The sequence below is a fragment of the Callorhinus ursinus genome, unplaced genomic scaffold (genome assembly GCF_003265705.2).
Source record: "Callorhinus ursinus isolate GAN/ISIS: 27379988/994484 unplaced genomic scaffold, GSC_fseal_2.0 scaffold7, whole genome shotgun sequence".
NCBI classification, from domain to species: Eukaryota; Metazoa; Chordata; class Mammalia; order Carnivora; family Otariidae; genus Callorhinus; species Callorhinus ursinus.
In genome coordinates, this window is record NW_027397069.1 from 6914795 (window position 1) to 6933659 (window position 18865).

Below are 18865 nucleotides of genomic sequence, written 5' to 3' on the forward strand. Positions count from 1 at the left end.
AAATGCTGGGGTGTTGTCCCCCAGACTGGCCAGGAGTACCGGATCCTATAAGGGTGTGTGCACATTTGATAGTCTTTGATTGGCCTATTTTACAACTCTGTAGAGGTATTAGTAAACTTGTAGAAAACTGAGTCACGCAAACGTTTCCCATCTCTAGCGATGCCAAGGAGTCTTGTTCATAGTGATGCAAATTACATTAGTCCGGGAGGGAATCTAAATCTCTGTAAGTCTAAATCTTATTTGATCTGGTTTTAACATCTTAGTGGGTCTGTCTTAATGAGTTAAATAAAATCTTTCACATGCAAGCATGTTATAGTCTATAGAAGAGTCGGGATTTTTTTTTTTTTTTTACCTTTCAGAATATGATTCTTTGACAGGCAAAGAGGAGTGACGTGAGATAGGCATGGGCACCCGAAGGCTCCGAGACACAGGCAACTATGGAGATCAAGCCAGGGGTGGGGAGGCATGAGAAAGCAGCCTCTGGACGTGTGTGTGGGGAGAATTTGGAAGAGGTGAACTCGGTCATTGGATCTTTCCAATTCTCTTCTCCTCACCTCCTAACACTCTTAACTTCCCTCCCCTTGCTGACTTGAGGCTATATAAATCTCCCCTAGAGACCCCCAGGGTCTGGACTCGGCCCCACCACTGCAAGATCCAAAATGCCTTCTTCCATTCCCAGCAAGACCTTTCCCCAGCTAAGAGGATGAAACTGAGTGAAACTCCGTAAGGGCATTTTTTCTCTTCCTTTTGAAAAAAAAATTCTTTAAAAACATTAACTTTTAGATTTATGCTAAATTTATAAAATTGTGGTGGAAATACAACATCATAATTGTCACCTTAAGTGTGCAGTTGAGTGGCATTAAATACATTCATAATATTGTATAACCGTTACCATTATCTGTATCTGAAATTTTTCATCATCCCAAACATGAACTCTGTGCCCATTGAACAGTATCTCCCACCTACTCTATTTTCTGTCTCTATGAATTTTTTTGAATTTATAATCTTTTTATTGTTATGTTAATCACCATACATTACATCATTAGTTCTTGATGTAGTGTTCCATGATTCATTGTTTCTGCAACACCCAGTGCTCCACGCAGAACGTGCCCTCTTTAATACCCATCACCAGGCTAACCCATCCCCCCACCCTCCTCCCCTCCAGAACCCTCAGTCTATGATTTTTTTTAAAGATTTTACTTATTTATTTGAGAGAGAGAGAGTGAGCACGAGTGGGGTAAGAGTAGAGGGAGAGGGAGAAGCAGACTCCCCACTGAGCAGGGAGCCCGATGTGGGACTTGATCCCAGGACCCCGGGTTCATGACCTGAGCCAAAGGCAGACGCTTAACCGACTGAGCCACCCAGGCACCCCCGTCTCTATGAAACATGAGGTACTCTGGGTACCTCATATTAGTGGAATGGTACAATATGTGTACTTCTGTGATGGGCTTATTTCACTGAGCATGATGTTTTCAAGGTCCATCCGTGTTGTAACACATGTCAGAATTCCATTCCTTTTTAAGGCTGAATAATATCCCATTGTCTCTACATTCACAATGGTTTATCCATTCATCTGCTGATGGTCATTTGGCTTGTTCCCACCTTTTGGCTGTTGTGAACAATGCTATGAATTTTTTTCTCTTCCTTTTGACTGAGCCTGATTAGAATAAGCATAACACGATCTCTCGTTGGGGCAGGGTGTGCAGTTTGGAGAATGGATATTCTACTTTGCCCTGCCTGCCTCTTCCCAGAAACTAGGATCAGCAACCCGGCCCTGCTGCTGAAAGACCGCCACCCTCTAGCACACTTCTCTGCAGAATATGCCAAGGACTTTTTGTCATGTCCCATCTGTCTCTATCCTAATACTGGCGTCTGAGTTTGCCGCTGCTGCCGTGACAAGGCACCACGGGCTGGGGGCTTCAACGACACAAAGTTCTTTCTTACAGTTCTGGAGGCTGGAATTCCAAGATCAAGGTGTTGGCAGGTTTAGTTTCTCCCGACTCCTCTCTCTTCTTCCTGTGTGTTTACATCACCTTCCCCCAGGTGTGTCTGTGTCCTCATCTCTTCTTATAAGGATACCGGTCATATTGCATCAAGTGCACCCATACGACCTCATTTTAACTTAATTACCCCTTGAAAGGCCCTATGTCCACATACAGTCACATTCTGAGGCACTGGGGGTCAGGACTTCAACATAGGAATTTTAGGGAGACAATTCAGCCCCTAAGAGCTGGTAACAAGATTGACAGCATACCACCCTCACAGACCCTGAAAGCTATTAGTCTGTTTGCTATTGCTATTTATGAAATAGGTGCTCATTTATACTGATAGAGCCTGGAATCTGTTTAGTGGACACAAACCATTTAAGACTAGACTAAAACTGCAGAAATCCCCCAGAGGAAATTGCATTAGCTCATTAAATACATACTAGAGCAGGACTTTCTGGCTGCTTCCTGAGAAGAATGTCATTTTCCCTAAGTGGGTGGTGGGGCTTAGGGGGCGCTGTCAGTGTTGGGGGCAGGGAGCGGCTGGTTGTGGGCACCGTGGGTGACTTTGGCTAAATTGCTTAACTGACCTGGGTCTCAGCTTCCTCTTCTGTGAGGGGGCGGGGGCTCAAAGGTTCCAGTGGTCTTTGGGCCCTTGCTACTTGAACACGGCCCAGGAACCAAGAATATCATATTATGTGGAGCTGGTGAGACATGGAGAATCTCTGGACCCTTCCCAGGCCCAGTGGATCGGAATCTGCATCTTAAGATCTTCAGTTGATTCACAAGCATGTGGAAGTCTGAGAAGCACTGATTTAAGACCCACTGGGTCTGGTGGTCATGGAGGGAGACCAAGGAGCCAGTCAGTATGAAACTTAAAATTTCCTCCTTGCCATGTTTCCTCCTCTCAGAGAGCAGGTTGGAGGGAAAATGTTTGTCCCACTTCTTAGCAATCGTAAATACACACAGGAAAGACTCCCTTCTTGCAGACAACCCCCTCCCCACACCATTCAGAGCAGAAAACAAGGATTCAAATGCACATGCCCCCCTCTTCCCCTACTTGCTAATCCTTGGCTAAGAGATCTAGGGAATGAGCAAAGACCAACAGGATTAATGGGTTAATTTTGGGAATTCCAGACCTCCACACTGCAATCTGCCATACATCCATGTTATAAAAATGGAGAGCTGAACTCAACAGTAAAAAAAACAAACCAAACAGTCTGGGGCGCCTGGCTGGTTCAGTTGGAAGAGCATGTGACCCTTGATCTTAGGGTCCTGAGTTTGAGCCCCATGTTGGGTGTAGAAATTACTAAAAAAAAATACACTTTCTTTCTGTCTCTGCCTCTTTTTCTTTTTTAACTGGGCTTCACACCCAGCGTGTGTGTGTACCCCCCAAAAATAAACTTTAAAACAAAAGCAAAAAACCCCCAAACAATCCAATTAGAAAATGGGCAACAGACATTTTGCCAAAGAGGATATGTAGATAGCAAATAGGCACATGAAAATATGTCCAATGTCCTATCATAAGGGAAATAGAACTGTGATTTCACTCCCGGGCATTTATCCCAGAGAAATGAAAACTTATATTTACACAAAAGCCTGTGTAAGAATGTTCATAGAGGCTTTATTCACAATAGCACTAAACTGAAAACGACCCAGATGTCCTCCAATGAGGGAAACAAATTCTGGCACATCCATACCATGGAATACTACTCAGCAATAAAACAGAGTGAACCACAGATGTGCAGACAACCGGGATGAATCTACAGAGAATTATGCTGGGTGAAGAAAGTTGTCTCAAAGGTCACCTACTGCTCGAGTCCATTTGTATAACATTCTCGAAGGAACAAAATTATAAAAATGGAGAACAGATGGTGGAGGGGGTAAGGGAGGAGGGAGGTGGGGTAACTGTAACAGGACCACCTGAAGGATCCTTGTGGTGATGGAAATGTTCTGTATCCTGATGTATCATATCAATGTCCTGATTTTGATATTATCTTGCAAGACATTACTCCTGGGGGAAACTGGGCAATGTGAACACAGGATCTCTCTTGTCATTTCTTACAACTGCACATAAATTTATAATTCTCTCAAAAAAGAAAGCGAGAGAAAGAAAAAGAAAGAAATGATCTCTGTCAGGGGGAAAAAAAGAGAGAGAGAGCTGTGTCCTGGTCCCCATTAGAGAATTGTGCTTTGATTCTTCAACAGTTGAGGAGTTCTGGGTGCTTCTGCTGGGTGTGGCGTGGGAAGGGAGAAAGGAAGGCCGTCTTAATTATTCCCTAGAAGCCCTATATTTCTATGGAATTAGAGACCATCACTTAGACCATTCTTCCTAGGGAAGTAACTGGTCACCATAGCCCAGCCAGCACATCCCTCAGAACCTGCCAGAAAACCTAGGAAATTACAAGATAGATTCCCTGTCCCCTCATGGGGAACCACATGTCAGCACCATGTCCTTTACATGAGCCATGCAGGACACTGATCTGTGGCTTCCATATGCGGGGGAAGTCTCTCTGGGATGCGCTTCAGCCACACTCCACCAGGTGGCTTGGCCTGGCTCAGGCCTTCCTTGCACTCAGGCCCTGAGCAGCTTCTAAAACTTGCTTTTTTGACTGAGGAACTCATCAAATTCCATTTGAAGACAGGAGAGAGTTAATGCAACAGTTCATTTTCCTGAGGACTGCTGTGTGCCTACAGACTGAGAGTTCTGGGACTTCCCTCCATGTCATCTCTTGGCGTCCCACCCATTGGATCTTGTTCCTTCAGTGCTTATGGGGTGTTCACAGGTTACTGCAGCTTTGTCTTCGGCCCTGCCCAGCGCAGACATGGAAACAAAAAGCACAAACCAAGGGCAACATCCTGAACTCCAATTCAGCCAAGAGGCCACTTGCCTTATTCAGAGAGCAACTGGCATGGTAGCAGGGACTCAGGGTCACTGTCCTCCCTTAACCTCTCCACCTTCTATCTCAATGACAGTTACCATCCAACTGCTATATCCTCTATTTGATTTGCATTTTCTGTTCACTAGAAAACCAGTAAATCTGGGCTCTTCAACTAGCAGGTCCCAGTCAATGAACATTGCTTGGTCAACCTCCAACTGATTTTTACTACTGTCCCTTGCCTTGACTGGCGGGGACTTGGGCTTGCCTCCTACCACCCAAGCAATGACTCTAAACCTCAGAATGAACCACACCAGTTCCTTCTTGCTATCCTCTAACAACTCTTTTTTCCACAGTGGTCATGTTAAGACTTTACAAATATAAGGAGTAAACTAGAACAAATAATCCTAAAATTTGTATGGAACCACAAAAGACCCCAAATAACCAAAGCAATCTTGAAAAAGAACAGAACTGGAGGTATCACAATCCCAGATTTCAAGATATACTACAAAGACATAGTAATCAAAATAGTATGGTACTGTCACAAAAACAGACACATAGATCAATGGATGTGCCAGAAATAAACTCACATTTCTATGGTCAATTAATCTAAAACAAAGGAGGCAAGAATATGCAATGAAGAAAAGACAGTCTCTTTAAAAAATTGGTGCTGGGAAAACTGGACAGCTACATGCAAAAGAATGAAACTGGACCACTTTCTTACACCATACACAAATATAAATTCAAAATGGATTAAAGACCTAAGTGTGAGACCTGAAACCATAAAAATCCTCGAAAAGAGCACACACAGTAATTTCTCTGACATCAGCTATAGCAACGTTTTCCCAGATATGTCTCCTGAGGCAAGGAAAACAAAAGCAAGAATGAGCCACTGGGACTACATCAAAAGGAAAAGCTTCTGCACAGCAAAGGAAACAATCAACAAAACAAAAACACAACCTACTTGAATGGGGAAGATATTTGCAAATGACATGCCTGATAAGAGGTTAATACCATAATATATAAAGAACTTATGCAACTCAACACCAAAAAACCCCCCAAATAATCCAATTAAAAACGGGCAGAAGACATGAACAGACATTTCTCCAAAGCAGATATACAGATGGCCAACAGACACATGAAAAGATGCTCAACATCACTCATCATCAGGGAAAAGCACATCAAAACCATAATGAGATATCACCTCACACCTATCAGAATGGCTAAAATAAAAAACACAAGAGGGGCCCCTGGGTGGCTCAGTCAGTTAAGCATCTGCCTTCAGCTCAGGTCATAATCTCAGGATCCTGGGATTGAGTCCCGTGTCGGGCTCCCTACTCAGCGGGGAGTCTGGTCTTCCCCCCTGTTCATGCGCGCTCTCTCTCTCTCTCAAATAAACAAATAAATCTTTTTAAAAAAAAACAACAAAAACCCACAAGAATTTCCAAGTACGTGGAAAAAAAGGAACCCTTGTGTACTGTTGGTGGGAATGCACACTGGTGTAGCCACTGTGGAAAACAGTATGGAGGCTCCTCAAAAAGTTAAAAATAGAGGGTGCCTGGGTGGCTCAGTTGGTTAGGCGACTGCCTTCGGCTCAGGTCGTGATCCTGGAGTCCCGGGATCGAGTCCCACATCGGGCTCCCTGCTCGGTGGGGAGTCTGCTTCTCCCTCCGACCCTCTCCCCTCTCATGTGCTCTCTCTCTATCTCATTTCTCTCTCAAATAAATAAATAAAATCTTAAAAAAAAAGAAACAGAATATCCTGAAATTAAAAAAAAAACAGTTAAAAATAGAGCTACCATATGACCCAGCAATTCCACTATTGGGTATTTACCCAAAGAATATGAAAACACTAATTCGAAATGATATATCCACCCCTAGGTTTATTGCAGCATTATTTACAATAGCCAAAATATGGAAGCAATCCAGTGTCCATCAATTGATGAATAAAGAAGATGTGGTATACATAAACAATGGAATATTACTCAGCCACAAAAAAGAATGAAATCTTGCCATTTGCAACAACATGGGTGGATCTAGAAGGTATAATGCTAAGGGAAATAAGTCAGTCAAAGACATATGATTTCACTAAGATGTGGAATTTAAGAAACGAACAAAGAAAAAAGATAAACCAAAAACCACTCTTTTTAAAAAGATTTTATTTTTAAGTAATCTCTACACCCAATGTGGGGCTCAAACTCACAACCCTGAGATCAGGAGTCACATATTCTTCCAACTGAGCCAGCCAGGTGCCCCCCCAAAACCAGACTCTTAACTACTGAGAACACACTGGTGGTTACCAGAGGGGAGGTGGGTGGGGGAATGGGTGAAACAGGTGATGGGGATTAAGAGCACACTTATCGTGATGAGCACTGAGTAATGTATGGAATTGGTGAATCACTATGTTGTACATCTGAAACAAATATAACATGGTATGTTAACTATACTGGAATTAAAACTTTAAAAAAATTTCTTGAAAAAGTAATATGTTACTCCTTATAATGTGTGTACAGAACACTTTCACGTTATAGAGAATCTGGCAAAATCAGGATAAATATTGCAAATGCCAAACCACTGCTTATGGGACAAGACATTGGGAGAATCAGAGGTAATTGTCACTTAATATAAAATGACCTAACTCCTTTCTAGCCCTCTGCCACTTGCTGACAGAATTTCACATATATTTACTCATACATAACTATCGCAACCTAGAGATTCAATATTTGAGTGTAAAGGTAAGTCAGGAAGGATAAAAGTAGATTTTACAGGGGCGCCTGGGTGGCTCAGTTGTCAAGTGTCTGCCTTCTGCTCAGGTCATGGTATCAGGGTCCTGGGATCGAGCCCCTGCTTGGTGGGAAGCCTGCTTCTCCCTGCCCCACTCCCCCTGCTTGTGTTCCCTCTCTCGTGTTCTCTCTCTTGTCAAATAAATAAAATAAAATCTTAAAAAAAAGTAGATTTTACAGATTTTTCACAGCTTTGAAAATAGGCTTCCTCTTCTGGTGGAAAAGAGCAACTCATAGGTGCTCGGGGAGGCTCTGCCCAACACCCCTTGGGGTTAGTTTGGTGCGGAGTGCTTCGCTCTCCTGGGACTAATAGCCAGGGTGTGGTAGGATGTGTTGGGGGAGTTGCTGGAACCTGGAGCCCGAGTTGGGAGGTGGCACCCCCGTCCCGAAGTTAGCCACGGCCACAGCATGAGGCATGAGTGAGTGAAGGAAGCCGCTGCCTCAGTGGAGCAATGTCAGAGGGAGCCGAAGGAACCGCACTCCACACCTGTTCATGCTGACCTTTGGGTTTTCTTTTCCAGAAAACAAAGTTCATTCCACTGGTATTCATATGGTTAAAAATGCAGCCATTCTGACAGAGATTAAAAAAAAAAAAACAAAAATCACACCTGAAGTAGAAATAAATCACTTCTGTGACTTCTCCTGAAACTGCACTTTGGTGGGAGGGGCGAGGGGGGAGGTGGAGGGAAAGCAGAGGGAGCCCACTGGGCTTCTGAGGCAAATAGGGAGGCACAAACATCAAGGCAGACAAGTGCGGCCATCAGGTTGTTTTTAAGTTTTTTTTCAAATATCGATAATAAGGGGCCACATTTCTGTGTAGCAACCCATGGAATTAGATGGTGCATCCATTAGTTGGCATCTGGCGATGTTCTCACTGCCATCATGTACTGACGGTGGGTAGCTGAGTTAGGGAGCAAAAGAAGTTTCTTTCTTCAAATTTGTTTCACCAAACAGTTCTTAAGAGGTAGCTGACATCACTTTACATATTTATTAAATATCACTGAGGTGTCATTTAATAACAGCGATGCTTTGTATTACATGCCGAACACACTGCACAATAAAACACAATCTCCACAGCTGCTTTCTTAAAATCCTCACAACGTTGAAACCAAATACTATTAAAATTGTCGTCTAAATGAGGATCCAAGTAAGAGGTTTCAAGTAGGTAAATTAAAAATGAAGTCTCAATTTCTGGAAAGATACATAGGAAAGTGTTAACAGTGATTGTCTTCTGGGTAGAGAACTCGGTGAGTAGAGGATGAAGACAGATTTTCTCTATATTCTTTAGTACAGTTTGAATTGTGTACCATGTACATGACTTACCTATTCCTAAGGAAAAACTGAATTAAAATGGTGACAATTAAAATAAATATTCAGAATCTAAGTTGAAACTGTGAATAGTAGCTATCCTGATAGTGCTTTTTCTTGAACCTCCAACGTAAAGGGAAACAAGCTCTACTATTAAAAAAAAAGCTCTCTCTCCTCCACCCTCTGCATAGCTGTGTGTTAATTCCTTTGAGGAGCCTAGTAAGCATGTGTGGGAGTTAAAAATGCATTTAATCATTTCCCCCAAAGTTTGACAGAAGTGTGGCAAGGAGGGCCATCTGTTTTGTTTGAATGAGAAATGACCCAGCATTCTGATTTCAATTAGCCTCTTTGTAGCTTTATGTTTGAGTTGGTTCCATGGGTAACAGTTCAAACTAAGTGTAGAGAGGAGCTGGCCAAGTTCTGCCAGTGCTGATTTGTTTTAACAACTGTCAATGATCATGGAACAAGTGTACAAGACAATGTTGCTGGATACACATTAAAATGCATGATTTTATGGAATCAAAACAGCACATTCTAGAACCTGAGAGCTAAACAAAATATGGAGATGGTGTCTTTACGTCATTATATCAATTTAAATATTTAAAATCAATATCATTAACCTAAATTCTTAGTTTCACTCAATAAATACACACCTACTATGTGCCAAGTATTGTTATGCACTGGGCATGAACCAAAGATGATAGAAGCAGTGGTTCCTGCCCTTCAGAAAGAAACCTGTGATCGATTTGGGAGGATAAGCCTGCAAAGTTAAACAATAAGCTGGGTAATATTTAAGACAATAATAGAGCTGTCAAATATCATTATGTAACTTAACAGATTACTAGGAGTTCAGGGGATGGGAAGGATTACTTGGGCCAAAACCTTTACCCTGGAGGGGTCTGATCAGTAGTGGTAGAGCAGGATTCCAATGCCTGTGGCCCTTTACATCACTTCCACTCAAATCTCTCACACATACACAGCCATGCGCGCGCGTTTACAAAGGTGGGTGCACAGCGTCTGGAATGGTTAAAGGTAACCCAAAGCTGCATCACTGTGTTGGTGAAGGTCCAAACACCCTGGTGGCTTTAGGGAAGCCAGCCTGAATCTTGGTCCTTGTCCTCACTGCCTCCCAGGGTGTATTCGTCAAAGACACGAGATTCCCGGGCCCCGATCCTGCACAGGTAGATTGCCCAGTTCTCTGATATGGGTCATGCAATGGGTCTCAAGGAAGTCATATGAATGAGGGGACGAGGGGTCATTTTTGATGGCAGCTAGTTCATGCAATTCCAGTCATGACTGTTTCCCGTGGGTAAAGCCAACGCCACTGCGCTCAGGTGCTCCCAGGTCTTACCATCTAGTTTCCTGATGTCCTAAAGGAAGATTCTCCCACCTCAGTTCTGCAGCTTCATGCTTCTTATCATGACTCCTTCTCCTCAGGGGGTTGGTGAAGTTCTTCAAAGTCACATAATCCAGAGCAGAGGAGTAAGAGTCTGGAGGGTGTCCTTTGACTGCTAGTGGTGGTGGCCACTGAGGACTCGGTGGTAGGGTGTGGTTCGGCAGCAGTACCGTGGGATGGGTTCTTCTGAGTCCACAGCTCCTTCCACCCTAGCGCTGCCAAAGCAGGACACAGGAAGCAACTCTCCTGTGGTCAACCCTCGCCCTACCACCTTAGTTTGTTTGCTACTGTACCTGAAAACAGTCCCAGTCAACACTTTGCAACACACCTCGTCTGGCTGCAGCCTTAGCCAGAAAAAGAGAGCCTGGTTCACTCTGACTCATTGGCCTATCATTTTCTTCAATAGTAATGTTAACAAAAACATTTAGCTTATATTGAGGAAGAAAATCAGATTTGAGTTCTACATAGAGATCACTGATTATAAAGTACCAGTAAAAACTAGCTTTTAAAAGTAAACACTAATCTTTCAATCTATCATTTTTGAGTTAAATGTCATATTTTTAATTCTTTTCAGAGAAATTAATGACCTATGACCTATTATAGTACTATTTATATAGCACAGTCAAGACCATTCATGTGGCCTAGACTGCTTTCTGCTAAAAATATCCAAAGGAAATAATAAATAGGACTTTTAGGAGCCAATGCTTTCTTCTTTATAAAATAATTCATTACTAATAAAAATGTAAACTCTATCAGTGGGCCAAAGAATAAGAGAGAACAAAAGATAATCAAATGTGAGAACGAAGATAGAAAGTTTAAATGGGCAGGACATAGAAATCCAGGAGAATTTCAAAAGCTAGAGAAATGTGCAGAAACAATGACTCTTAGTGTTTGGACTTCAAATTATAGTTAAGGAGAGAGCAAATCAGCAGAAGGAAACAGGTTTGACTCTGTCAAAGTAAAAATTTCTGAGAAAGCAAAAAGCATTATGTTCTACATACAGATTTCATTGCAGGCAGAGATGTTATGGCCACTGTCCAGGCTATAGGAGAAAAATACAAATATGGAAAAATACTTTGACACAAATTTACATATTAATGAAATACTAGAATGTCCTGCTATCAATAGGCAAAAAGCGAGGAATGCATTCTGTTAGAGGTCATTTATCCTGTTCATTAAACACCAAAAGCAGGCCTTTATAACCCCTTCTAAAGTTAATCATTTAAAAACATCCTTAAGGCCTGTAATGCTTTATAATTTTAAATGTGTTGTGTGACTTGTGGCATTACGTACCTTAGCTAGTATTTGTAAAAGTATGAGGGACTGATAGCAGAGATTTAAGATATTATTTTTCAAGTCAAACATCAACTAGAACAAAGGCACCGGATGCCCATTTATGACCATACAGCAACTTCTGGGCTGTGCACAAGCTTTGTACCTTCTATGGTGTGATGAACACAGAAAGGTCTATCCTCAGCTACTTCCCCCAAGTGCTCCATTACCTACACGGCACCCTTTAGACGCACTCCTTTCACTTAAAGCACTGATCGTATGCCATAAAACCCAAACTGCAAATGTTAACTAGCGTTACTAATTAAGACTTTAAATACTGGCATTGCTTAAGATAATCAAATCTGCCAAGAGTTGGGACATAGAGAAGGCGGCGTAACTAGGTAAATTCTGCAGCGATGAGAAAAGGAAAAACGACTCGGACATCTTGTGACTGCCCCCCTGTTCACGGCACAGGGGCAAGCGAGGCGAGCGGGCTGGAGCTGCGGCAGCGGACTCCTCAGGCAGGCAGGCAAAGCCACAGAGGAGAGGCCGCATCCCCCACAGCCCTTCCCACCGGTCTGGCCTTCCTCTTCGCTCTCTCCTTCCTTGTCTTTACTCCCTCCTAACTCTTTTCCTTTCATCTTTTTATTTTTCCAATTGCCTCATTTAAGTGTAAAATGTGCTTACTGCAAAGTATAAAGAAAAATAAAAGTTTTAGATTAAAAAATTCTATCAAAACAGTAAGTTGTCTGTTTTCGTCACTAAGCTAATTGTTCAGGGAAGGAAAAATAAAATTTAAGCTTAATCAACAAAACTAGCCTAGTTCTGAATAGTTGTTTTAATAAAACCTTTTATTTAGTCAACCAGCTTATCTCAACTGTAATTTAACAGTATTATATATAAAAAACTAAATATACTTCAAGAGATGTAGAAAATAAATTTGGAAAGAACTTCTCTATCCTAGGTCTCTATGTGAGAAGTTAAAAATAACTAGAGCTCCTTCACGCTTCAAAACCAACAGGTTAGGGGCGCCTGGGTGGCTCAGTCGTTAAGCGTCTGCCTTTGGCTCGTCATGATCCCAGAGTCCTGGGATGGAGCCCCGCATCGGGCTCCCTGCTCGGCGGGAGGCCTGCTTCTCCCTCTCCCACTCCCCCTGCTTGTGTTCTCTCTCTCGCTGTGTCTCTGTCAAATAAATAAAATCTTAAAAAAAACAAAAAAACAAGTTAGTTTTCTTAAAAATGAAAGCAAAATTATTGAGTAGGAGCCCAGCAACCTTACTATCTGATTTGTTCTCTCATAAGCAGCAAGCACCATCCCCCTAAAATACAAGACGAATATTCTTATAGGTGTAAGCAGATTGTTTCTGAAATCATACCAAACTTCTTTTTCCACATAAATGGATTTCAATTAGATGAATGTGAAAGAGAAATAGTTATTTCTTTTTTAAGATTTTATTTATTTGAGAGAGAGCACGAGTGGGAGGGAGCAGGGAGCAGGGAGCCTGACGCGGGGGCGGGGGGTGGCGGGGGGGGGGGCCTCGATCCCAGGACTGTGGCATCATGACCTGAGCTGAAGGCAGATGCTTGACCGACTGAGCCACCCAGGCACCCCAGAAAGTTATTTCTTAACTTTTAAGAAATAAAACTGTGAAATCCAAGTGAAGACAATGTAATCATAAAGAGGGAGATTTGCTAGTCATTGCTAATATATAAACAAATACTGACTTAAAAAAATTAAAAATGGGGCACCTGGATGACTCAGTCGGTTGGGCGTCTGACTCTTGATTTCAGCTCAGGTCATGATCTCAGGGTGTGCATCATGCTCCCCACTGGGCCTGAAGCCTTCTTAAAACTCTCTCTCTCCCTCTCCTTCTGCCTCTCTCCCCCTCAGTCCTCCCTCCCTGCTCATGCTCTCTAAAAAAAAATTAATAATAAAAATGGTTAAGATTTTTATTAAAAAATAAAAAGTACTGTGTTTTTGAAAAACAGGTCAAAAATATAAAATCCTTAATGGCAATGTAGTGAGGCCCATAGTAACTGTTAGACTTACATCATTTATCTGGCTAGATGTGCACAACTAAAATTTCTATTACTGCCTAATAGTGAAAATCTCAGATTTGTCACAAAGCCCAAGAGACTGGAATTTCATTTAGGTCAACCAAGAAAGTGTTACACGAACAAAAATCAGTAAAATCTGATAAAACAGTATACACCATTTTAAAATACCATTAGTAAACAGATTTCTGTTTATAGACTCTCCTTAATGATGCAATGAAGACGTTTTTACAATATTTATTAAGATAACAAATTTATAAATTGAAAGACTCAGAGGCACATAGTTTAAAAGGCCAATACCATGGGAATAATGAAGTCAACACAGAAAAGAAGATATGAACAGTTACAACCAATACAAGATTTTTTTTAAAAGCCACACCCCCCCCAAAAAACACATCATATGAATCATCCTTCAAAATTACCATGATAAAAAGTTATTTCCTTCAAAGAAAAATAATTCTTTCCACCTACCGAGCCTAGAAAATCCTATTTACAATGAACTGTCCTGCATTTCATCAGTACTGTTTCATATGGCCTCCTCTATTCTGCCATTAAAAGTATTGAAAATTTTATAGCTATTGTATTTACAAATGCACATAATATTTAAATTTGCTCTTCATTGAGAACAACTGAATATATACTTAATCAAATCACGATACAAATGTTTTAGTGTTGAAAACACATTTTGTGGAGACAGGTGTACGGGAAGAGGTGTATTTAGAATTATGCTGTTTCTGAAGGATTACTAGGCCAATAAGTCTGATAAAACTCAAGGTAGTCACAAAAACAGGTCTTTGTTGATGAAGAATTTAATTTATTTCTGTTTTAACTGGACACACTGGCTTCTTCAGTCAACCTTCACCACACTGTATATTTTGGTAACAAACCAAAAGCATGCAAAGAAGCCAATTGTTCCTATAAAAGAAAAAACAAAAATAAACACTTTCCAGAGGAAATTTCATAATTTACCAAAAACACAGGCTTAAAATGATTGGTTCCTTTAAAAAAAAGCCACAAAACTATAAACTATTACTTACCAAGAATATACCATAGATCCATAAGCTTTTTTGAAAAATATACAACTACCTCAAACCAAATTTTTTACAGAAATAGGACTTTTTATACTTTAAGATTACTTAAGCTTTCCATAATACATTCTTTTCCTTATTACATGCAAGAAACCTGAAATTAGAAGATGAATAGGATACCAATTTTCCTTTCCTATTTAAGAATGTTTTATCACAAAATGGAAAACTGCTATTAAAATTAATTCAAGGTATGATATGAATAGCTTAAACAGAATATCAGATTCATAAAAAAATCAAATGGGGATATTTTCTAAGTATAGTTATTGGGAATTATCAGTTTCCAAAGAACTACAATAAAACTAGACTCAGAAAGTTTTTCACAAAGTATTAAAAGTGATAAATTAGGAAAATAACAAAGATGCACCCCCACTGAATATGAGAGGTGGTGTGCTGTCCAAGGACAGTGCAGCTCTGTCAAGACTGTGTGTATTATCCTCGGACTAGTCAGCGGAAATCTCCAAGCCCATTTCTGATTAAAACAGAGATAATTTGGGGGCGCCTGGGTGGCTCAGTTAAGCATCTGTCTTTGGCTCGGGTCATGATCTCAGGGTCCTGGGATCCAGCCCCGCATCGGGCTCCCTGCTCAGCGGGGAGCCTGCTTCTCCCTCTCCCTCTGTCCCTCCCCCTGCTTGTGCTCTCTCTCAAATAAGTAAAATCTTTAAAATAAAATAAAATAAAATAAAATAGGGGCGCCTAGGTGACTCAGTTGGTTAAGCAGCTGCCTTCGGCTCAGGTCATGGTCCCAGGGTCCTGGGATCGAGCCCCGCATCTCCCTCTCCTCCCCGCTTGTGCTCTCTCTCGCTATCTCTGTCACTATCTCTCTCTCAAATAAATAAAATCTTTTAAAAAAATGAATAAAATATAATAAAACAGATAATTTTATCTGCCCTATATAGAGTAAATGAGATGATTCATGAAAAAAGATATGCTTTGGTTTTCAAGCACCTTCATCAGTCTAGATTCCAAAAAATCTGAATCCTAGACAGGTGACAAAAATGATGATCAGTTAAGTAAATGTCTAATGGCTACATGGCTGGCTGGTAAGCAGGATCAGAATGCAAATTCACTTTTTCTGACTTCAAGTATAGTGCTATTTTAAACCTTACCATGCTTAGATTTACTAAACATAAATTCAGAGACTCTGTTTTGCAAAGAATATTTACTAAATTGTGAACTGTTTACCATATTTTTAAAAACTGGAATTTTTCCAGAATTACCCCCTGAGAATATAAGTCTAAGTGCTGAAGAACACAGAAGGGGATATACATATCCTCGTGTAAGCTTTATATTTAAAGTTCCAATGTTTTCACCATTGTTTTAAATATAATACAAAGAAAAAGTTTTAAAGGAGATTTTCTAAGTCAAGAGACTATGGGCTGTTATTATGGGATGTTATCATACATGCCCCTAAAATGTGCCAGTCACTGTGTGTGTTTTAGAGGACATAAAAATACACCTTTTGGATATTCAAAAGTAAGGTTTGTGAAGAGGCTGGGGCTATTTTAGAAAAGTAATGGTGAAAACATAAATGTATTTAAACAACCTTATGCCTAGCAAGAACTTCAAGATAATAAGATATTTTAAGACGAGAAAATACATTTATCACCACATTTGGCAACCCCAGGTTTCGTTCTTAACAAAATACTTTTAGTATTTTATTTCATTCTTAATATGGGGTAAATATAATGTACATAATGAAAGTGGCATCTTTCCTTATGTGACAGAAGCATTGTTTCGTTTTGTAAAACAGACTGACTTCAATACCATGGTGGAGTACTGAAGTAAATACGGATACATTCCACTTTGGAAACATGCCAGATACTCAAAGAGCTCACCACTCCCCTCTAGAGAATCTTTCCCATAAAGTAAAATACACCAGAAGTTATTGGTTAAACTGGTTGATTAATTTGAGGTGGATCCCAAATTTGGATTATGAAGTTTTACTCCGAATAAATAAAATATAACACTAAAAATCAAGAACAATAAAGTTTTAGGTGATGGTTAAACTATCATTCTATCACATGCCTGGAAAAAACAAGAGACATTCACTAAGATCACTACTTTTTGTGCGTAGGCAAGGAATAAATTATTCTATATATGCACTTATGGACACACAGATACAGATGCACCAAAAAAGAATAATTCCTTGTTTCATAGGCTACCTCTGTTTTACAGACTACTAATTAAGATTTATGGCTATGGACCTATTTTATCCAACACGTGGTGCCAAGATAACCGCCCCCCCCCCCATACACCTATCCCACTCTGTCTGACCAAGGACCTGGAATATAGAATCAGAGTAAGAGCCTGAAGTTCATTCTATGCTGATATAGCAGCAGGGAATTTCAAACCCTACCTAATACTCTCAAATGTTAACAGATGACTAAAAAATAGAACAGTTCTAATTTATTTTTAATTCACTTTTCCTTTTCAGATCCTATACTTCCTCACAGAGCATGAAACACAATCTAAGATAAAATTTTAGATGCCCTTTTTTTGTGAAAAAGAAAGGTCCACAATTTTCTTTTTTTTTAGTCTGGTTATTCTATAAATGTTTACCAAGCAACTACTCTAAGGGCTCTAAGATGCAGAAAACTTTTATCTAGTGAAGAGATAAGACACACATATGTAACAAATACCAATACAATTTCCCACCTAGGTACCTGGATTTTAAAGTGGAGATATAAACTTAAAACTTCTGGAATAAGGAGTGTTCTATCAGTGTGTTTTCTTGATGACATTTTTCTCAAGCTCATCTTGACTTCACCCCGTCAATTTCTACTTATCCCTAAAATGAGGTAGCTAAAGCTTTTTACCCTACCTCTGAAATGAGCTTGAGAAAGACTGTACCATTAAGAGGTTACCAGGGGAAAACTTTGGCAGGTGTGGGTCCAGGTACCCCTGGGCTGGTAGCACAACAATGGAGCCTGTCTAGCCTTCTTCCTTTAGGTTCAGTCCCCTCACTTTTGGTTTACTGACATCCACCTCACACCGCAGCAGACCAAACAATCTTAGCTGCAAAGACGGCTAAATACAGGAGTGCTGAGTAGTAGAAACCTTCATGGATTTTATAAAAGGAAAATATTTATAAATAATTTGCCTTTTGCCTATAAACTTATTAACTAAAACCAATCATTTTAATTCTTACCTGTAAAAAGAAAGAAGATCAAAACCATTATCATGGTATAGCCAAAGTACAGAATTGTACTTGCTGTTCCTGTGATCTGCAGTTTTGAAAAGAAGTAGTGTATTGCATATATTAAGAAATAAACTGCAGTAAAGCCACTGGTAAGGAATGAACGCCACTGCCAATGATAATCCTAGGTAGACAAGAAGAAAAGAACAAGAATTACTTTCCAGTTAACAGAGAGCGTGTAGCTGAACAGAGTTACAAAGCAAACACAGCTAAGTGAAATAGCCCCCAAACCTAATTACTGCTATCATTCCCAGTCTCTTTCCCCTACTGAACTTTGCCCATTTCCCTCCTCACTAAAGATGCTAAGAACCATCCCCTATTTTTGGGGGAGCTACTTAAAGACTGGCTAAAAACGTGTCGGAAAATCTTTTTTTTTTTTTTTAAGATTTTATTTACTTATTTGACAGAGAGAGAGAAAGCACGTGAGCACAAGCAGGGGGAGCGGCAGGCAGAGGGAGAGGGAGAAGCAGGCTCCCCGCCAAGCAGGGAGCCCAACGCACGGCTCGATCCCAGGGCCCTGGGATCATGACTGGAGCTGAAGGCAGAGGCTTAACTGACTGAGCCACCCAGGCGCCCCTGAAAAATCTTAAATGGTTTATGTACTTTAAAATGTACTCTTCCCAAAGAAAAGCAATGTACAAGAGCTTACTTATATAGTTCAAAATTAATATTACTTATCTTATAGTCTGGTCAACTCTATATCAGGAAGACAATTATCCTATCAAGGCCTGGATGAGTCTATTTTCAGTTACTATTAACAAAATTTAAACAAGGTCGATTTATTTTAAAACAGCTCTGCTTACTTTTACATAAAGTAGCTTATAGCTTAGCAGGAGATCTTAAAAAAAAAATACTTCACTCTTTCCTACCCCTTGGAATATGTGAAAAATAAATATACTTAAAAA

General features: G+C 40.5%; 1 protein-coding gene across 1 annotated transcript in view; it reads right to left on the minus strand.

The window, feature by feature from the left end:
* Window positions 1–13897: 13897 nt before the first annotated feature.
* Window positions 13898–18865, minus strand: part of TM9SF2 (transmembrane 9 superfamily member 2) — a 58082-nt gene continuing 53114 nt past the window's right edge. Inside the window, exons 16-17 of the mRNA XM_025874644.2 lie at window positions 17913–18084; window positions 13898–14591 (exon numbers count right to left, since the gene is read on the minus strand). Of these exons, the coding sequence (XP_025730429.1) occupies window positions 14524–14591; window positions 17913–18084 (240 nt within the window). The 3' untranslated portion in view covers window positions 13898–14523. The remainder of the gene's footprint in view (window positions 14592–17912; window positions 18085–18865) is intronic.